The 22,366-nt window shown below is 47.5% G+C and overlaps 1 protein-coding gene across 1 annotated transcript in view; it reads right to left on the bottom strand.

Moving 5' to 3' along the window:
* The window catches only part of MEX3B (mex-3 RNA binding family member B), a 5,578-nt gene extending 3,621 nt beyond the window's left edge, over positions 1-1,957 (bottom strand). Inside the window, exons 1-2 of the mRNA XM_069222581.1 lie at positions 1,379-1,957; positions 1-126 (exon numbers count right to left, since the gene is read on the bottom strand). The exon at positions 1-126 is cut by the window's left edge and continues 3,621 nt beyond it. Coding sequence (XP_069078682.1) covers positions 1-126; positions 1,379-1,616 — 364 coding nt within the window. The 5' untranslated portion in view covers positions 1,617-1,957. The remainder of the gene's footprint in view (positions 127-1,378) is intronic.
* Between the last annotated feature and the right edge of the window lie 20,409 nt (positions 1,958-22,366).

The following is a 22,366-nucleotide window of genomic DNA, read 5'->3' as shown; positions in this document are numbered from 1 at the left end:
TGATCTCCCTCCGGGCCATGGCCACATCTTCTTTCCTGCCCGTCACAACAAAGACAGGCTCCTCCCCGCGCACTGGGGTCTTGATGTAGGTGTTGGTCTTTGCCCGCAGAGCTTTGATTTTACAACCTACCAAGGCAAACAAAGAAAGAACGTTTATTTACAGTCACAGAAGAAGGCAAATGTCTATTCAGTAACGATAATGCTTTACGTACACTCTAGCGCCCTGCAAAATGCATAGTCCTCTTGTACGGGCAGGTCAACCACACACGCATCTTCACTGGCACAAATCACTCCTCAAAATTCACCCAAAAATAGTGTCCACTGGCTACGAAATAAGATAGCAAGTGGAAATAGGTCGAAGCTCGTATATTTCGTCCTACCAACCACACAAATACTATGCTACACATGGGCACTTAACAATAGAGAGAAAACAAAGGCACTTTCGCCTCAGTGCTCTGCTGTTTCCTTGAAAAATGAAAACACAAAGAATTGTCATATTGTCCCACAGACCCAGACCGCCAACAGTCAAACACAAAACAAAGACCTCCGAACATCTGCCAGCATGTCAAAGTTAAAGCAAAGGGCACATTCCTCCTCCATTGCAATGTATACTTTTTAGTTCGTCTCGGCAATGCACTACAAAAGCAAAAGAGACTGATGCTTCGAGGTGCCTGTCGAGAAATGTGTGCGATGCGGACTGCCATCAGATGCGGTACATCCAAGCCCATTGTTCTCGCAGATTCAATATGGTTAACTATAACACGTTTCTCATAACCTCGTATGCCTGAGCTTGCATGTGTAATCACATTAAATGAGAGTGAGAAGTGGGACGCTGCGTTGATTGGATATGCGGATTATATTTGGAGGAACGTGTCTGCGCTCTTTGTCTCCTTGTCTAGTCCTTCCCATGCAATAGATCTGCCGTCATGAGGGACAGTTGGGAGAGGAGCAGTTATTAGGCGGAAAACCTATAGCTCGTGGCAGGATATATAGGCATAGCAACAATTGTAGAGGACAATACAAAATGAACAGTAAAGTAACATTTCTCAGAAACTCCTTTCTAGAAGGATACCTTCACATACAGTCTCAAGCCCGTCGTTTTTGTTTTGTGGAGTGGGGAAGCCATGGAAGAAAGAGGCAGTTGTTTGTTCCTGGGACAAGATTCGCAACCCACAGAGAAAGCATTTCCGTGCGTTGCCGCCCGCACCATGCCCCAATATAAATCATTTATGCTCGTGGCATGTCTTCAGCCATTGCGAGGCTGCCCCTGCTGTGAACTCTGGAGCTGGCAGTGCTGCTGCAGCGGGGTAAAACGCTGCTCCCCTGCCCACGCACATGTGGCCATTCCTTCACATGTGGATAGCCCCAGTCAACTCACCTTGCCTGCCAACGATTTCTGCCACATGCTCAGAGCTGGGCACCGGCACGCACTCTGTCATGTTGACGCTCTTCTTCCTGGGCTCGTTGTCGTAGATGGAGCCGTTGTCATCGTTGTCCAGCCCCAGCAGGGAAAGCTGATCCAGGGCAATCTGGAAGGCTCGCTGCTCCTCCAGAGTGTCCCCTCCACTGCCACCGCTCACCCCTCTCTCCACCTCGGCAAAGAGTGAGCTGGGCATGGCGGGGGCTGTCGACTGCACCCTCCCCGCCTGGGTGCGGAGTGGGAAGAGACACAAAGGAAACGCCAAGGCAGATGGCCAGGGCTGAGGAGGAGGGAGCGAGGGAGGCGTTGAAGGGGGAACAGCCCTCCTTCTCTCCGGCTCGGGTTTTGGAAATCAGTGCAGCCCTCTAGCGGAGAGGGGTCCTCGGCTTTGCCTGTCCCAAGGTGGCCGGCGCTGCAAGAGCTCAGATCCCGGGATGCCAACCCTTCTCGCAGGAGCCCCTCCCCGGCTCACTCAGCGCTTTCCTCTCTTTCTTGTCTGAGCTGCAGCAGCCAGACGGCACAAGAGGGGAATATTGCACGGCCGTGACGTCACCACATCGACTTGACAGCACAATGGCCCTGTCTCCCCTTTCCCAATTGGGCAGACTGAGGGCGATGGGGCGGTTCTAATCCTGTCTGGCTCCTCCCCCACCTTCTGCCTCCAGCTGCAAACTCCTTTCTTTGTTGTCTCAGGCAAAACAATAAAGAACCTAGACACTTGCCTTTATCTAGCAGGCTGGGATAACTAACTCACCCGAGTCGCCCTATTCGTGTTTCTGATTTGATGTCGCGTAAAACTTAACCAAGCCGTGATCGCATGTACTTAAACACACGTTTGAATTAATCTGCATTGACCCTCCCAAAAACAACTTTGTGGTAGCTCAAAATCTTGCGATAAGCGAAGGCTTTTGTTCTAGAGGCCAGCGTCGAGTAATGTAATTGAAACCGACGCAGGACGAAGGCTGAGAAGGTGCACTCTAAATAAGAGCTCGAGGACAAAGAGGAGGGCAACTTGGCTGGAGCAAGGGGCATTGAAAGAAAAAAGCTGTGTACTGAATCTTCAGCCATCCACAAGAATGGGAGTTTTTCTCATGTAAACAAATGAAAAGGTCGCCTTGATGATAACAGTAGCAGTATTTTCGTCACGATTACTCGAGGGAATGGCAGCAGCCTCATTGCGAAGCCACCAAGCACCAACCAGAGCTCCATACCTTCTTGATACAAAATGCAGAGCGATGTAAATGCACGTGGTGCTTTCTGTAAACAAGATGATATGTGAAAGGGGAGAACACCCCACAATGGAATCGATGTGGTGTTTCCAAGGGCCGGTTTCCCTCCAGTGATCTGTTTGTGCTGATAACAAATGATCCGAAACAGCTTTGTGGCAAGCATGCGTCTTTTATTTGAGTTTTCTAAAGAAATGATACATAATAAAAATGCCGCTGTGACGGGCAGATTTACTCTGCTGTGTGTCCTCCGTTTCTGGCCGCTGCATGAATATGTTTAACCTCAAAAGCTTGCATTTTGTTAGGGGTGGCCGGTGGAGAGGCGGGGAGGGCGGAGGGGTGGGGGGGGGGTGCATGGCGTATTCATGTCCTTGGGCAATACCAGTGCCCACCAAAAGAACCATAGCTTGGTGGCTGTGTGTGCACATTATGGCTCCAGATTGCGGACTGACAGTGTTTCCACTGTTCACACTGAGCTATATTTGTTCGCATCTGTTTTGAGTTACATGCTTTGCTGCATGCACTGTGTAATCCCAAGTTTTTTGCCTGGTGGAGCTCCAACACTTTCCGCGTACGCAGTAACGTGCCCAGACATGTGTGGAAAGTACCTGGCTCGAGTTTCCCCCCAGGTTCTGTAAACTGCAGGATTTTCTGTGGGTTTGAGGACAAATTTCGGATTGTATCAAAGCCATGTGTCAAATGCGTCAGCTGGGTGTAGTTGCCTCTGCATTGCTCTGACTGCACTGCAACTAAGGCATTTGATTTCGGTGTCTCTTGAATGCTTTTGAACGAATGTGTGTTGTCCCGAACTTTCCCTTTGTACTTATGTTTGCCTGTGTGTTTTACTAGACTTCTCTGCAAATATCCGCGGCAATTTGCAGGTAATTGTCTACTTCTGGTGTTCATTGCGAGGAGCTGTGATTTCCTCCGGATGTTTGAATGGCCTACAGCAAACTGGAGAGAAAGAAGGTAGGGGGCTGCACCCTGCTGAGGGTGTGTGCGTCTCGTGGCTGCGTTTTGTCAAGCTATAATTCAGTCACATGGTCATCATTTTCTTAACTCCTTGCACTGTTTCTTTAAACGAGAGATTTTAGATGTTGACGTCTGATATCCACTTCCGCTGTCCTCGTGGTTGAATGCACGTTTCAATGATTACATAATTTACGTAAACTGCCTTCTGAAATTCACCGTGGAAGTAATTTTGTACAAGCTAAGCAGTATACCCGCTCTCACATACAATACACCATCCTATCAAATCCCTTCACTGAGAGCGAACGTCTAATTAAGAAGTGATAGGAAAACGATTGTTAATTACACCAGTGCAAACATTGCCAGAATGTTACCGTAAACAAAGACAGTGCAAAAGACCATGCGAGGAGGAAAGGTGCAAACTGTGGCAAAACTCGCACTCCAACTTCGTCCCGTCTGGATTTGGACTTCATTTTAACCCATTGTCCCTACGTAGTGAGTAAAATGATTGGCGGGGAAAGGGGTTATTGGGCGATGTAGAAATTCTCAATTAGGCACTGATTTTGAAGTTTATTTTCTGAGAGGGCTCGCAGGGGATGGTTTTAGTGAGGAAACGTAACAGATGGCCTAGGTGTCCCAGGGGACGATAGATGTTCACAGCAGGCCATTGAGTGATTCCGTACAGCGGGGGTGCTGACGGGCGGGTTTAAAGTCTCTTCCTGTACAGAAGCAGCTGTCCTGCTGTGATCCTGCTCCACACTGGTAGTTGTAGCAATGCGCAGCCCGACACTTCGTTTCAAAGGAAGACCTGCATTAAACCAAGAGACGTATATTGGACGACCTTATGTTTTGACTACAACACTCACATTCTAAAGAGATTATATTTTGCTAACAATGGTGGAAATTCCTCACCCCATACAGTTGGTGGTATTTTGGCTAATGGACACCAGCATGCCAAGCACAAATCTTCTAGTAGTATATGAACAGAATATACAGGCCTCTCACGGTACACACTCTATGTCAGATAATATCACCCTGACCAGGATTTTCCTTTACATTCTGGAACGTGTAGTCCTGATTTCATAATGGGATAAAGGAACTATAAATCCAAGGACGCAGAATAAAACATTGTCTGGGTTAGCTACTCACTCGCAACCCTAGGAAACGAGGTATATTTGAACATGGCCTACCAGAAGCAGCAAAAGTGAGCCTGCCTGTCTTTCTAGAAGATGCAGCACCAGTCTAATACAGCCCATTGATGTCTCTGAAAACCAGGCTGCTGTATGTGATAGAAACCATGAAAAGTCACTCATTGGTTGCCAAAGCGCGTATCATAGCACTGGCAGAGCGTGCACCATACAGATACCAAAGTAATACCTATAACAACATATCAAGCAGAAATTCCGGTTAGAGCTGTTTTTTATGTTTCCTGTAGCCTACTTGTAAATGTATTTAATCAGGAAAAGTTACCCTTTTCTGGTGGAAACACCAAGTCAAACCTTCTCAGCTGGACTGAGAACTCACAATGTATAGCTCTTCAGCTAAAACTGCTGCTGGGAATCAATTAAATACAGACCAGTCCTTACAGTGCGAACTATTGCTAATATTTTAGGTTCTTCCTGCGCAGGTAGATGTCATGTGAGGCCATACGATGCCCAAGGTGATCGTTCAGTTCCTGGATATGAACATTAAAGAACAATCTTCCTAAACATCAGTGCATGTTCCTTGGTCAGTAGCATGTGCGTGATAGTATCTGCCTAACGACCTGCACAATTTTTATGCTGCCACAATCCTATTGTTAGTTATTTTGTACCCCCTTTACAGAAGGCATGGTTTATAGTGCTACAGGTGCCCTGGCATCGAGACCCGGGAGTATGAGGGGCCCCTAAACACCAACTACTGTCTGGTTTCTACTTTAAAACCAGTGGATGGGCCCCAGTTTTCCGTGGTTGCATTGGGTCCCACAGCACCCTTGCAACACCACTCCCTTCACTTGGTTGGCATCACTTGAATATTTGGACAGAGGCCATGGAGGCTTGATGTCTGAGATGACAGTGTTCACCAGTGCCCTTCAGTTTCTATGCAAACCTCACTGTGACATTTGCAATCATTCATATTTGTAATGCCTAGTCACTATATATGCTCTAGAAAGCAGTGAGTGAACTGAGACCGCATACAGGAATCCAAGACATGCTCATGAGAAGGCTGGTTAAAATCACGAACACATAGCACTGTGTTTCTGTATTTGGCATTTTAACCCAGTTGAGCCCCAGAACTGGATGCACAGTGGTATGAAACAGAAGGCCTTACAGCGTCTTGCACTGGAAGAATTAGCTCAGACAGCAGCGGTAGCATCAACTCAAGGGCTCCCTCAGGAGGCACTTTAACAGAAAGTGAAGTTTTGTTCCGCCTGCTTTCTGTTGCCATACATATGGTAATGGCCGTCATTTCACATTTTAACTTTTCTTCAACCGGAGTCAATACTCGTTTAATTGGAGCTCACGGAATCTCCTAACACTTGCTATTTTGTTGAACAGTTCCCCCGGTTGTGCCACGACAGAGGGTGACCGGCCTGGGCCCTCCTTCTCTTAAGCAAAAGTTGTTAATGTGGTTTCATGCCCACTCTCAGGCCTACTCTTTGGTCCTTCTGCTTGTGTTCACACCCTTCTCCGACACCTAGGAGCAATAGTTAAAAACTTTGATCAAAGTGAATTGATGTCTATTTTTTGCTCTTACATGGAGCCTGCACTCCCACCCACTTCCTACCCCACTCTTATCCCATTCTGTGTTTTGTCTACTAACGCAGTTTTTCTTTATACACGTTGTGATCAAAATCAAAGCCCTTAAGTCTGAAGTGACTTTTCAAGCATGGACACCTTTAGCTCCCTTGCTCCACCCAAATAGGTAAGCACTGATCATTTTGGCTCCTATTTTGGATTAATGGCGTCGCTCTTTACCAAATTAATATTGGCCGGCCCGTGTATGCTGTGAGTGGGTGAATTCGCTTGGTACCGATGTTGAGTTCACCTCTGCTGCAGGGCGTGACTGCGATTTCTCCCTTGTAGGTGAGTAGGTGCTATTGTTGTTTTCAGAAGTGACACGGAGTTTCTCTCTGCCTCAGTCTACGCTCTGAGGTAGGTGGTGTAGTGGGCCTGCTTCGTGCAATGATAAGACACACACACAACGTGGTTGAAGGTGCTGGGGAAACTGCATCAGCGCAGCCCTGTCTTTATTTTTATAACCTCTGTTCAGTGCTCCGCCCGGACGCGCGGAACAGGATACAATGTATAGGAGAGTCCGGATGGCTCTCTACATCCCTCCCATGTTTTACTTCACACAGAAGGAAAGTGATCACATAAAAATAAAAGACATAACCAACAAAGAGGATCCAAGACCGGATTGGGTGAGAGCTAAAAGAAAACAAAAGAGAACGGAAACATGGAGAGGAGAAGAAGAACGAACAGAGAACAGAAAAGAAGAATATCAATGTTCACATGAGCACCTGAGTGGCGTGCACCCGGCCTGCTCACAGTAGTCAACTTGTCGCTCCACATCCCTGGAGCAGTCTTCCTGTCATCGACTCATGACGCCACAGGGGTCCAGCAGATGGATGGTGGCGCTGGGATATAGTTCATGACTGATCTAGATTACAGACAAAGCCCTTCAGCTGACTGTTCGGTGCTGGTTTGGGACGCAGATGATACTTTCCACTTTGGGTGAGCGATCCTTCGTGGCCGGTGTCTCCAAAGGGCGGGTCTAGCGCACAGGGCACCGCTACCGGTGCACTCCCTGTCCCTTCATCTCCGCTCTTGGATACACCCGTTGCTTCATCTATCTCTCCTTCTTCTTCAGACGGGGCAGAGACTCCCGCTCTCCTGAAGTGTGACACGTTCCTGGTAATCCACTGCCTGCCTCGGGCTGCCATTATCATGGCGCCTCGAATGCCAATGATCTCCCATGCTTCAGCCTCAAAAGGTGTTTGGAATTTTCCTCCTGCCTGACGACTCTTCACTACCACCCTATCACCTTCCTGAAAGTCTCGATGTCTATTTCACCGTTTTTCATTGGTCTTCTGATTGGTGAGTTCGCGGCGTCACTGGGTGGCTTCTACATCTAGTTCTGGTGACACCCAGTGAGGACCAGCCGGGATGCAATCTCGTGGTGGGAATTTGAACATCAAAGCTGCGGGTGCACACCCGGTGGTACTATGTGGAGTCTGGCGATAAGTGCTCAGGAACTGCTGCAGGCATTGTTCCCCGTCTTCTCTCTGTTCCACACCTATCCTGAGGGCTCAATTCAGAGTTTGCATGAACCGTTTAACGTCGCCATTTGCCTGAGGCCAGTACGGCATGATCTTGCGATGATGTCTAGCCAACCCATCAAGGTAGGGCCTAAATTCTTGTCCATGAAACGGGGGCCCATTGTCTGTCCTGATCTCGTCAGGGAGCTCAAACATTGCAAATGTCTTTTGAAGTACTGGCCGTTCATTCTCGAATGAAGTAGATGATATGACCTCAACAATGGGAAATTTAGTGTATGGGTCCATAAGGACGACTGTCAGCCGCTCATCGGGAAACTTCCGAAATCCATGCTCACTTTCGCCAATGGCTTCTGACTGGCAGGTTCGGTGATGATTGGGCAGCTGGGTGGTTCTCCGGATGTGATGACGCATGAATGACACCTCCCCACCAATTCATCAACCTGGCTGTCCATGCCAGGGAACCATACCTTGGCACGCAGCCGAGCCTTGGTTTTTGCAGCACCTTGATGACTCTGGTGTGCTAGCTCCACCACTCGAGCCCACAAGCTCTGGGGAATTACAATTCTCCTTCCCCGAAGAATCAGTCCTTCACTATCCATGGACAGCTCATTGCGCGCCCTCCACATCCCTTGCATCGCCATCTTGTTTTCATGGTTGGACACCTTCGACTTTTCTAAGAAGTGCTTCCATTTTCTGTGATCTAACGCTTCCTTGACCTGGTTCAGTACCACATCCGCCTTGGTGGCGTTTACAATGTCTGCTACAACAAGGGTATTGGGACATGCGGATTGTACGACCATGCTGACAAAGACTTCAGTGCTCTCTTCGTCTTGTTCTTGGTTTTCATCCATTGTTTTCGGGGACGGGTGTCAAGATAAGTAATCAGCTGGGTTGTTCACCCCCAGTCGATAGACAACTGTGAACCGGTAGGGTTGGAGCAGGACAGTCCAACGTTCGATTCGGGGAAGCACCAGACGCAGGCTTCCGGCGAACAGTGCACTAAAGGCTTATGATCAGTCACCACTTGGAACTCGTTCCCATAGATGTATAAATGAAAGTGTTTGCATGCCCATCGGATCGCTAAGGCCTCCAGCTCAATCTGGGCGTATTGTGTTTCAACCGCAGATTGTGCCCTGCTGGCGTACACAACCGGAACCCACTCCTGATGGTTTTGCTTCTGGAGAAGAACGGCACCAAGACCCACTGGGCTAGCGTCTACCACCACCTCCGTCCGGCGGTGAGGGTTGAAGTAGGCCAATGCTTGACTTATCCAGCAGTGCTGCTTTGATGTCCGCAAACGCCTTGTCTGCGGTCGGGCTCCACTCTCAGTGGTGCGCTCCTTTGGTGAGCTGTCGGAGAGGTTCCGCCATTGTGGCGAGCTTTGGTATGAACCTTCCGCAATACGTCACCATGCCCAAGAAACTCCTTACTTCAGTGGTGTTTTGGGGAAGTGGGGCTTGACGAATGGCATCTGCTTTGGGCGGGTCCACCTGTAGACCATCCTTCGAGAAGATGTAACCAAAGAACTCCACGATGTTTGATGAAAGGCACATTTCTTCTTGTGGAGTGTCAGACCCGCATCTGCTAGTCTCTGTGGCGTGGCCCTTAGATGGCAATGGTGTTCGTCCCTTGTCCTGGAGTCTATTAGCATGTCACTTAAGTTGATCACCCCCGGCAGCCCTGACAAAGTCTCTCTGATGGCATTCTGGAACACTTCCGCTGCCGAAGATACCCGGAAGCTCAGTCTCCTATACCGCCGGAGCCCCACATGTGTTGAGAAAGTGGTGATGTTTCTGCTATCGGGGTCCAGTTCCAGCTGATGATAACCAGCATTAAGATCCAGTTTTGAGAACCAATGCGCCTCATTCAGGTCTGCTATGATGTCACCCATCGTAGGCGTTATGTGTCTCTCTCTTCGGATGACTTTGTTGGGTATGCGCATATCGACGCAGAGGCAAATAACTCCAGGTTGCTTGGGTTTCGGCACTGTCACCAAAGGCGAAACCCACGGTGTTGGCCCTTGTACCTTTTCTATTACTCCCTGGTTTTCGAGCAACTGCAGTTCCTTTTCCACCGATGGTCATAGGTGGAACGGTACACGGCAGTGTCTTAGGGTGACTAGAGTGACACCTGGGTCTATGTGGAGTTTGATGCGTTTCCCTTCCAGCCGTCCCAACCCTTCGAAGAGCTGCGGAAACTCACTGATGAGATGGTCAACGTGAGAGTCATATACTTGGCGCACGAAGAATACCAACTCCAGCTCCTCCGTGGTGTGACACCCCAACAGAGTGCCTCGGTCTCCAGTCACCACATAAAATTTTGCTTGTGTCGAGAATTTTCCAACGGTTACTGATACCTCCACCGTGCCCTTCAGAGGAAGCGGCTCTCGACCCCCATAGTTGTATATTTTGGTGCTGGTTGGGGTGAGAGATGGTGTAGGGGTGAACTGTTGGAACAAGGTGTCATCTATTACGTTGACTGACGCCCTAGTGTCTATGAGTACTGTTGCTGATGTGCCGTTGACCTGTACGTTGCTCATGGGGGCGGTCGCTTCTTCTGTTGTCTCCCGCCAGTGAATGAGATTACAAAGATGTCTTCTTCCTCATCTTCCTCAAAGATGGGCATTCCGGAGCTGTTTTTTCTCTGGAGTCGTCATTTTCTTTGACTACGCTCCTGTCCTTGGCGTCCTTTCCCTTTTGGTCTCCTTGCCTGTTTCTTCCTGACTTACACATTTTTGCAAAATGGTTATTTTTGCCACACTGGCTACATGTTTTTCCTTTCGCCGGGCACCTGGTTGTTGATTTGTGTTCATATCCACAGCTTCCGCAAGTGCGTTCACTGGGTCTAAAAGAGTTGGTCTGCGTCCTGGTAATTGCCGGGTTTGAATGGCGTCTATCTGCTCTTCTTTCACCTGGACTGGATGAGTGGTCGAAGCACCTGCCAACGTTTGTCCTCTCACCACTGCCATGGCATCCGCCCGGACCGCTGATAGTTCGTGGGAGAGTGCAAGGACCAGGATTTAGTCGAGGGAGATGCCTTGCTGGCAAAGGATGAGTTTTCTCAGAGCATTGGACCAGCATCCCTGGCTAATCTGGGCTCTAATCTCCTCTTGTTGATTGAGGCCTACGCACAAGCTTGCTAGTTTTCTCAGTCGTGCGTAAAACATGTCCACTGACTCGACATCCGTTTGCTGTGCCTGGCAAAGTTTGAAGCGTTCATAGTCTGGATTCAGTTGGGGGTCAAAGTGTTTGTTCAGGGCTACAACTGCTGCATCAAAGTCCGATTTGTCGCCTGTGTCTGGGAGTAAATCAAATAATTCTTGCAGTTCGTCCCCGCCCATCAGCAACATGAGAGACCTGCACACTGCTCCATCCGTTTCCCTTGTGGCGCAGAAGTAGTTGTTTAGGCGATTTAACCATACGCGCCATCTTGGCGCTGCTGTGGCCGGGTCAATCAGTTGGCTGAACAAGGGCAGTGCAGTGATTGAGGAGTGGGCACTGCTGTTCAGTTGTGCGGGCAGCTGGGGATTTTCCTGTGGTGGTGTACTCATCTTGTCACCCCTTATGTGTGCACTTTTTGGTTAGTTGCTGCTAAGATGCAGTTTTATTTTTTCCTTCTCTTTGTTTTTTTTTTTTGTCTTTGCTTTATAGAAAACACAATTTTTTTTTCTAATGTCTGTGCATTTATTACTTTTTTTTTCAGTGTTCTTCTTATATATACATATATAGTCCTTCGTTTATTAGTGTCACTATATATGCATTTCCTTTTGTCTTTTTTTTTTTTTTTTCTGGGGCACCCCAAGGTTATTTCCTTCAGTTGCACGGGGAACTCGCCCCTCCGGCTCTGCTCCACACGTTCCCTGGGCCTCTCGCCTCCAGGGAACACGATCTAGGCTTTTTGTTGCCGTTGCTCGGCAACAGGGTGTGCACATGTCTCTCAACATGCACCCCCCCACGTGGTGTCTAAGCTCCTCTGATGGGAGAACAGGGCTGGGCTCACCGTAGGAGGCAGGTCGACCTCGTCGCTCTTCCAGGCTGCGTTGAGGTAAACCACGAGACGCCGTGCTGCACTGCCGGTTCAGGTGAGGTGGCTGCTACAATCGCGCTGCAACTCTCACCGGTGCAGACGCGAGGCGCACTCTTTCCTGCACCTCGGCTGGTGCAGAAAGAGGGTGTGGGGCCGACACAGGTCCATTCACTGTCGTGCCGGATAAATGTCTTCTTCGTGCCCCTTCCCATACACTGAGGCTCGACGTCGCGCGGTGCAGGTGTTTGTAGGCCCGCTCATCGCCAATGTAGTAGGCCTGCTTCGTGCAATGATAAGACACACACACAACGTGGTTGAAGGTGCTGGGGAAACTGCGTCAGCGCAGCCCCGTCTTTATTTTTATAACCTCTGTTCCGCGCTCCTCCCGGACGCGCAGAACAGGATACAATGTATAGGAGAGCCCGGATGGCTCTCTACAACTACTTGACGTGATATGCAGTCTTGTGAATTACCTCATTCACACGTTTTTCTTAACTTTCTGATCTTCTTAAAACATAACGACTTTTGTAACTTACATATATACATCGTGGAAAGAGACACTTCTCAACCCCTTCGCTGCCAGGCCTTTTCCCCCTCAGGTGCCAGGCCTCTTCTTGACTATTTGGAGCAGTTTGCGCTTAGGCCCTAATAACTTTTTGTCCACATAAGCTACCCATGCCAAATTTGCGTCCTATTTTTTCCAACATCCTAGGGATTCTAGAGGTACCCAGAGTTTGTGGCTTCCCCTGAAAGAGACCAAGAAATTAGCCAAAATACAGGGAAAATGTTGTTCTTTTTTAAAAAAATGGGAAAAAGGGCTGCAGAAGAAGGCTTGTGTTTTTTCCCTGAAAATGGCATCAACAAAGGGTTTGTAGTGCTAAAATCAACATCTTCCTAGCTTTCAGGAACAGGCAGACTTGAATCAGAAAACCACATTTTTCAACACAATTTTGGCATTTTACTCGGACATCCCCCATTTTTACTATTTTTTGTGCTTTTAGTCTCCTTCCAGTTAGTGAAAGAAATGGATATGAAACCAATGCTTTATCCTGGAGAGCTAAACATTTCTGAAAAGTAGACAAAATTCTGAATTCAGCAAAGGGCCATTTGTGTAGATTCTAGAAGGTTTTCCTACAGAAAATAACAGCTGAAATAAAAAAATATTGAAATTGAGCTGAAAAAAGCAGACATTTTTCTCCACGTTTTACTCTGTAACTTTTTCCTGCGATGTCAGATTTGTGAAAGCAATATACCGTTACATCTGCTGGACTGGTTACGGGGATATACAGGGCTTGTAGGTTTATCTAGAACCCTAGGTAACCAGAGCCAATAAATGAGCTGCACCTTGCAATGGGTTTTCATTCTCTACCGGGTATACAGCAATTCATTTGGTGAAATATAAAGAGTGAAAAATAGGTATCAAGAAAACATTTGTGTTTCCGAAATGGGCACAAGATAAGGTGTTGAGAAGCAGTGGTTATTTGCACATCTCTGGATTCTGGGGTCCCCATACTAGCATGTGAATTACAGGGCATTTCTCAAATAGACATCTTTTTTACACACTGTCTTACATTTGGAAGGAAAAAATGTATAGAAAGACAAGCGGCAAGAACACTTTTCCTGCTGTTCTGTGTTCCCCCAAGTCTCTTGATAAAAATGGTACCTCACTTGCGTGGGTAGGCTTAACGCCAGCGAGAGGAAATGCAACATGGACACATCACATTTGTACATTGAAAACTGACGTGTTTTTTGGAACGTGCCTAGCTGTGGATTTTGATCTCTGGCGCAGCAGGCACCTAGGTAAACCTACCAAACCTGTGCATTATTAAAAACTAGACACCTAGGGAAATCGAAGATGGGGTGACTTGTGGGACTCTCACTCTGTTACCCAGAATCCTTTGCAAACCTCAACATTTGGCCAAAATACGCTTTTTCCTCACATTTCGGTGACAGAAAGTTCTGGAATCTGAGAGGAGCCACACATTTCCTTCCACCCAGTGTTCCCCCAAGTCTCCCAATAAAAATGGTACCTCACTTGTGTGGGTAGGTCTAGCGCCTGCGACAGGAAATGCCCCAAAACACTATGTGGACACATCACATTTTCCCAAAGAAAACCGAGCTGTTTTATTGCAAAGTGCCTAGCTGTGGATTTTGGCCTCTAGCTCAGCCGGCATCTAAGGAAATCTACCAAACATGTGCATTTTTGAAAACTAGAAACCTAGGGGAATCCACGATGGGGTGACTTGTGGGGCTCTCACAAGTTTCTGTCACCCAGAATCCTTTGCAAACCTCAGAATTTGGCCAAAAAAAGACCTTTTCCTCACATTTCGGTGACAGAAAGTTCTGGAATCTGGGAGGAGCCACAAATGTCCTTCCACCCACCTTTCCCCCAAGTCTCCCGATAAAAATGGTACCTCACTTGTGTGGGTAGGACTAGTGTTCGCAACAGGAAATGCCCCAGAACACAACATGGACACATCACATTTTCCCAAAGAAAACAGAGCTGTTTTTTGCAAAGTACCAAGCTGTGGATTATGGCCCCTAGCTCAGCCGGCACCTAGGGAAACCTACCAAACCTGTGCATTTTTTAAAACTAGACACCTAGGGGAATCCAGGATGGGGATGACTTGTGGGGCTCTCACCAGGTTCGGTTACCCAGAATGCTTTGCAAACCTCAAAATTTGTCCAAAAAACATCTTTTCCTCACATTTCGGTGACAGAAAGTTCTGTAATCTGAGAGGAGCCACAAATTTCCTTCTACCCAGCGTTCCTCTGAGTCTACCAATAGAAATGGTACCTCATTTGTGTGGGTAGGTCTAGTGCTCGCGACAGGAAATGCCCCAAAACACAACATGGACACATTGGGGTGGTGGAGTGCCCGCCTGCACCACTGCCATATCGTTCAATTTCAAAGCTGCTCATGGAGACATCGATGGAGATGTTCCGGGTCATGGTTCTTTTAATTCCTTTAAGCTGCCTTCTGATAAGAACTGCAGCCTCCCTGTAATCCTGCCCTCTAGCCACCGGTTTCCTCCTGCCGACTTTTCGGCCCTGGGGGGTTCTGGGCTCCTGGGCACACTCAACGTAGTGGATCAGTTACAGCCCCCCTGTGTCCCTTAACAGCCCCATCGGAGCGCATAACTTTCAAACTTGTGTTCACGGCAGAATATCGCTCCAGGGGCCCTCCCGATATACCGAATAGGGGGAACATTTTACAACTTTTTAACACTATTTCGGATTTGAACAACATGGGTTATAAGGACATTGCGTTTATTGAATTCCTGGATTCTAGGGGGGCCTATTCAAGGCAATCTATTCTGGTTTTGTTATTTTCTGCTTCAATAGCTCAGTCTGTTCTTGCCAAGAGAGACCTATTCCACTCATGGGGTATTATAATTATTCCTTATAAGGAGTCTGGCTATCCCGCGCTACTATCTGAATCCCAATGCTCAATGGCTCCCACAGTATTGAAGCCCTTCTCAATTTTGAAAAGTGCTTTAGGTAGCACTTCTACTTTTAATGGCTCCCCCTGCACCGGTCCTGGTTCTCAGGGAGCATCCAATTGGGACTGGTTGCCCTCCACCCTCCTGCAGGGGCGTCCTCAATGACCTCTGCGGGTGGGAGGTCCTGTGTTAACACTTGGATGTCTGTCCCTATGTTCATGGAACATTAACGTGGTGGTGCACAAGTTCTATTCAGCTGATCTTATATCTTTTTTGAACAGTTATTATGTAATCACCCTTCAGGAAACCTGGGAAGAGAACAGCTGTCCACCGCCAGGGTATTTAAAAATATGGAATCCTGCCCCTAGAACAAGTAAGAATGGCCAAGCCAAGGGAGGGTTGGCCACCTATGTAACTGTTAAATTAAATGGGTGCACTCTGCCTTTGGTTTGGGATGAGAATTGGGTCCAGGGGATTGTGGTCAGGAACGGGACTTCACAACAAAGTCTTATAGTAATCAACGTTTATATTGCTCCCAGAACGAAGGCTAAAAGGGGCAGGCTGTCGCGATTGATGCAGATTGTGGGCGATTTGGTAAGGGAATATCCATGTGCCGATTATCTTATAACTGGCGACTTTAATACAAGCTTGTTTCAGGATACAATGGAGGCTCTTGACGGACCAGATCTCTGTAATCGCCTGTTAATTCCCGAACAACTGAGGCCTCAGTGTTGCTCTCCTTGCCTGCTGGGAGAGTACACAGTAATGCACCTAAATAGCATGGGTTTTAAAGTTCTGAGCGGCCGTTTACGCGATGATTCCCCCCCCACCCGGTGGACAAGATCAGACTGCCAATCTCACTCCTATCTAGACTACACTATCTGCAACATTGAACTGTTTCCTTGCATTGAAAAGTTTTTGATTTCCTCCTGAAATGAGAGCAGTCATTGTCCACAAATTATTTCTATAAAATCTAGATTCCCTTTGCATGATGTTATGCGGGAGGTGGGAGGTGGTGTCTGCTTTGAGTCACTAAAGTGCATAAAATGGAATTCTTCTATTGGCGGCATAGTGTTGGCTCAATGTATTAACTTTTTTGACTCAGAGGGATCGGGTTCTGTGTCCCCAAGTAAGCTATGGGTCAAACTTTCTTTACTTCTATGGTCAAGGTTTCATCAACCTGTGCGTAATTGCGCCCCATCCCGGTCTTTTGTCATCTCTAGGGAAACCAGGAGTTTAAAGAGAATGTGCAACAGACTAGCAAGGGCAATTAGGAAGAGTCCTGACTCTGAATGTCTACTTATTAGATACAAGCAATCGAGGAAAGATTATAGGAAGGCTGTCTACGATGACCATCAGATTTACCTTAATCAGTTTTGGGCTAAACTTTTAAGTGCAAGTAAAGATCCTAATTCTATGAAATTTTGGGCCCTTATCAACAATTTAAACAGCAATCAAAGGGGCATCAGCACTGTCAATATCTCAGAAGGAGTTTGGATGTCTTACTTGACTACCCACTTTTCTGCAGGTGGACAGGATGAAAAACTGTTGGACAAAGGCGCTTACTGCCTTACACTTGCCTTGTCTAAGTCGTGTCCCTTGTCTATTGGGTTCTCAGTTCCCCCTCAGGGAGTGAAGAAGTTCTTCCAACTACGCCTCCCTTGTATCATCTCAAAAACCAAGCAGTTTGGAGCTCCCGGACCTAATGGTCTTCCACAGTCACTGTTCAAACAGGATCCCCTTTTCTGGACCAATCATCTAGCCTATTTGTTTGAGCATTGCCTCCTTACTTCAACAATTCCCGAGTCCTGGCGTGATGCCATCCTGCATCTGCTTTATAAAAGTGGTTCAAGGTCAGACCCCGCTAAATTTGAGGCCAAGTTTTATGCTAGACTTTTGTTGCAAGACCTTCGTGCCTGGGCAGAATCAAAGGCATTAATTCCTATTGTTTAAACAGGGTTTTCTGCTGGTTCAGGCACGTCAACAAATTTATTAGCAATTTCTATTCTGATCAACAGGGCGATTCTGTCTGGTTTGACATTGAATTGCTGTTTTGTTGACTTCAGGGCAGCATTCAACCGGATCCCCTGGAGTGCTCTGTGGGCTAAATTACAAAACTGGGGCATTCCTCCAGTTCTCCTGAGTGCCATTATAGAACTCCATACAGACACATGGGTCCGCATTAAGCTTGGTGATGGGCACTCCCTTTCTAGAAAAGTTCTCACCACTCGTGGTGTGAAACTGGGATGTGTGCTTGCACCTCTTCTTTTTAATCTGTTTATTGCAGATATGTCAACGTCTCTTGATGCTGTTAATTCTCTCCCCCCTAAGCGTGGTGGCCTTAGGCTCAGCCATCTGCTCTACGCCGATGATCTTGCATTGTTTAGTTACACTAAGATTGGCCTCCAACGGCTGCTCAACCAACTTGCATCTTATACTTCCGCGAATCAATTGGAAGTTAACCTGCTTAAAACCAAAGTGGTCTCCTTTGGAAGGAAAAAACATTCGGGATCCAGCTGGTATTATAAAAGCAGTAAACTTGTGTCCGACCAGTCCTATAAATATTTAGGGGTGCATTTCGATTCTAGGGGCAGCTTTGTTAATCATAAGCAGGAGATCAAATTCAAAGCAGTGGCATTGCAGGTGGCCTTTTGTAAACTATCCAAAGTTTTAAAGGGGCCGACTCTTCTTCCCCTGATGGAAGCCTTGAGAGCAAAGATTATCCCCTCACTGGCATACGGTCAGGAAATTTTGCTGGGTAAATAAGATCTACTAGAGAGTCTTCCATATCCCGCGCCTTACTTCACCTGAGCAGGTATGGTTGGAATTTGGACTTCCAGATCAGGTGGCAGTTGGTGCTGGCTCTTTTCTGAAGCTCTGTCATAAGCTGCGTCAGCCTAGGTCCTGACGAAGCGCCAAGAGATCAACATGTTGACCATAGAGGCGCGAAACATGTTGACCATTTTGTGTTAGGATAGGGTACTCTACCTTTTCTCCTTTCATGGAGTATAATGGGACATTGTTCCCTGTGTTTACTCCTCTAGTTTTCTTTTTTAATCTTGGCCTGTTCTTTCTTTTCTGAATTATTAAAATATGATGTCTAAGGTTCAGAGCCAATTTTAAGTCACTCGTCTCGCCTATATCTCTGTCTTTTCTGCCAGTATTTTCCGCAGACTCAATTACATCTGCTGGAGGATCTTCGGTTGAGTACCACCACCTTGATTGGGGTGGTCTGCCAGACATTGCAGTGCCGTTCTGACTAGGAGATTGCCCAATTATGATACCCACCTACCTATTAGATGCTTGAGGGCTCTCCTGAAAGCATTGGTACGCCTTTACCTCACATACCTTTTTTCGTAGAACAGTGTACTCTTTTTTTCTTTAGGTTCAGGTTTTGGGAGACCGTACAGTGGACCCTAAATTCTCCCAGTCCCTCTCTTTTTTTGATAGGTAGGGTGCTGGTAGCCTGTTGGTCCTGTGGCGGGACCTCCTGTCCACTAGTGCCGGTGACGTGGAGGGCTGTTCATCGTTCGGGCTAGTGTCAGGGGCCCAGTGGTGTGCCACTGTCTCCCTCATGGTGTTGGCCATGTCTGCCAACACCCCTGCAATGGTGACCAGGGTGGTGTTAATGGACTTCAAGTCCTCCCTGATCCCCAGGTACTGTTCCTCCTGCAGCCTCTGGGTCTCCTGAAACTTGGCCAGTACCATGCCCATGGTCTCCTGGGAATGGTGGTATGCTCCCATGATGTTGGAGAGTGCCTCATGGAGAGTGGGTTCCCTGGGCCTGTCCTCCCCCTGTCGCACAGCAGTCCTCCCAGTTTCCCTGTTGTCCTGTGCCTCTGTCTCCTGAACTGTGTGCCCACTTCAACTGACCCCAGGTCCCTGATTGTCTTGGGTTAATGGGTTGGCCTGGGGTCCCTGTAGTGGGGGACACACTGCTGATTGATGTGTCCTGGGGACAGTGGCATGGGCCCGCTGGGTGGGTGCTGTGGTGGTGTTTCCTGAAGAGAAGGTTCTGTGGTGGTTTGGGACTGTGGCAGGGGAACCGACTGTCCAGAGGTCCCTGATGGGCCAGGCTAGTCATCTTGATCCAGGGATGCAGAGCTGCTTTTGTCACTGTGGGCCTCTTCTGTGGGGGGACTGGATATGGCTGGCACCTCCTGTCTGGTGATGTGGGTAGGAGTCCTGTTGGGGTGTAAATGCATAGTTATTGTATCTGTGTGTGCCATCTTGTGCAATGTGGGAGTTTCCCTCTACTCCTGTGCTTGCATGTTTGCCCGGGCCCTTGTGTGAGGGGTGATTTTGTGGCCTGGGTGAGTCTCTCTACTGGACATGCTTTGGTGATGGGTGTCCATGCAGGTCTTTAATGGGGTGTACATGCATTGGTGTTACATGCAGGGCTTGGTATAGGGATGTGTGGGTTGTGATAGTAGGGTATCTGTGAGGTGTTGGGGTGATGGGTGTGAGGGTAGGGGTAGGAGTTTGTGATGGCATGCAGGTAGGGTGGGGGGGTAGTAGTAAAGATTTGACTTACCAGAGTCCAGTCCTCCTGCTACTCCTGCGAAGCCCTCAGGATGCATGATTGCCAAGACTTGCTCCTCCCATGTTGTTAGTTGTAGGGGAGGAGGTGGGGATCCACCGCCAGCCCTCTGTACGGCTACCTGGTGTGTGGATACCACGGAATGCACCTTCCCCCGTAGGTTGTTCCACCTCTTCCTAACGTCATCCTGTGTTCTGGGGTGCTGTCCCACTGCGTTGACTGTGCCCACGATCCTCCGCCATAGCTCCATCTTCCTTGCAATGGATGTCTGCTGCACCTGTGATCCGAATAGCTGTGGCTCTACTCGGATGATTTCCTCCACCATGACCCTGAGCTCCTCCTCAGAAAACCTGGGGTGTCTTTGAGGTGCCATCATGTGGTGTGGGTGATGTGTGAGGTGATGTTTGTTGTGCTGTGTGATGTGTTGTGTTGGGGTGTGTTCTTTGAGGTGCGTGGATGTTGTATGAGTGATGGTGTTGTGTGAGTTGTGTGCCTGTGGATGCTGGTGTTGTGTTTGCTATTTTCTCTATCCCTGCTTCTTCCAAAAAAAGTCATTGTAAGGGGTTGTGGGTAATGTGGGTGTGTGTTTTATAGTGGTGTGGGTGTGTGGGTGTGGTGTGTGCACCAGGTGTGTGTTTTTTTAATTGTCCAATATGGTTGTGTTAGTGTGTGTGTATTTTGAGCACGGCAGTGTGTACCGCCAATGGTTTACCGCGGTTGAATGACTGCCGCGTTGATTCATGGGTCGTGATAGTGTGGGCATATTCCTGTTGGCGTAATGGTGTAGGTTTTGCTATCACCAGTTTATCACTGACCTTTGGTGTGGCGGTCTTCTGTGGGTGTCTGTATTGTGGGGGATTACGAGATGTGGGTCGTAATACCTGTAGCGGATTTCTGCCACGGTATATTGGTGGCCGTCAGCACAGCGGTAAGTGGGATTTACTGCCAGGGTTGTAATGGGGGCCTAAATCCTTTAAACCAGGTATGCCTTCTAGCTATCTCTCCTGTTCTTATGGGTTTCGGTTGAAAAAGGGCCTTTATGGCTTTAAGGATGGGCGACTGGAATTTTCTGAAAACCAAACCCCATGGCAGTTATCCCTCGGGAAGGTGTGTCATGCAGAGGCTGCAAAAACGCAGATGAAACTATTGATCACGTGGTCTGTCTGTGCCCAGCTTTACTAAAGGAGCGTAGATTTCTGCTTCGGAGCAAATGGAATGAACTGGGAATCCGCTCCTGTCGACAGGCTATCATCCAGTCCCTGGACCCAGCCAATGCAATATTGAATGTGTTACTGACCACATTTATTAAAATTGCCCAATCTAAATTCAGTGGCACTGTGAGCAATGGAAAATAATATTTGGAATCTTTTCCCACTCTTGCCATACTGCCCGTAATTGGTGAGGTTGTGGAGTTTTAATGGTTCATGTTGGTATTTATTTTTACCATTTAATGTACTCTGCACTTTAGGGCCAGTGTCTTACGTATTCAGTTTTATTTGGTGGCTTGTTTTGTTTTGTTTTATTTTTATACTTCATTGTGGTTTTATACTATAAGGCAGTAACGTCTATCTTTTTTTTGATATGTCATGTGTGTTTAAATCATGATGTGTCGTAGCATAATTTTAGCCTTCGATTGTATTTGTACTTTTTGACAATTTTATTTTTCCACTTGTATTGGATTTTATTATCTGTACAATAAATTATTCATTCATTCACTACATGGACACATCACATTTTCCCAAAGAAAACAGAGCTGTTTTTTGCAAAGTGCCAAGCTATGGATTATGGCCTCTAAGCTCATCCGGCACCTAGGGAAACCTACCAAACCTGTGCATTTTTCAAAACTAGACACCTAGGGGAATCCAGGATGTGCTGACTTGTGGGGCTCTCACCAGGTTCTGTTACCCAGAATCCCTTGCAAACCTCAACATTTGCCCCAAAAACACTTTTTCCTCAAATTTTGGTGACAGAAAGTTCTGGAATCTAAGAGGAGCCACAAATTTCCTTCCACCCAGCATTCCCCCAAGTCTCCTGATAAAAATGGTACCTCACTTGTATGGGTAGACCTAGTGCCTGCAAAACACAACGTGGACACATCACATTTTCCCAAAGAAAACAGAGCTGTTTTTTGCCTGTTAGAAATGGGGTCTTTGGTTGGCAATCAGGTTACCCCCTGTCCAAGCAAGGACCCTCACTCTAGTCAGAGGAAAAGAGAATCACCCTCAGCTAACACCTGGTTTCCCCCTTGATAGCTTGGCACGAGCAGTAGGCTTAACTTCAGAGCGCTAGGTGTAAAGTATTTGTACCAACACACCCAGTAACTTAATGAAAACACTACAAAATGACACAACACCGGTTTAAAAAAAATAGAAAATATGTATCTAAACAAAACAAGACCAAAATGAAAAAAATCCACAATACACAAGTCAAGTTATCAATTAAAAAGCAATAAGAGTCTTCATGTAGTTTTAAACACACACT

The sequence above is a fragment of the Pleurodeles waltl genome, chromosome 3_1 (genome assembly GCF_031143425.1).
Source record: "Pleurodeles waltl isolate 20211129_DDA chromosome 3_1, aPleWal1.hap1.20221129, whole genome shotgun sequence".
NCBI classification, from domain to species: Eukaryota; Metazoa; Chordata; class Amphibia; order Caudata; family Salamandridae; genus Pleurodeles; species Pleurodeles waltl.
The sequence above is the reverse complement of the archived record's forward strand: the minus strand, read 5'-3'. Positions and strand labels throughout refer to the sequence as shown.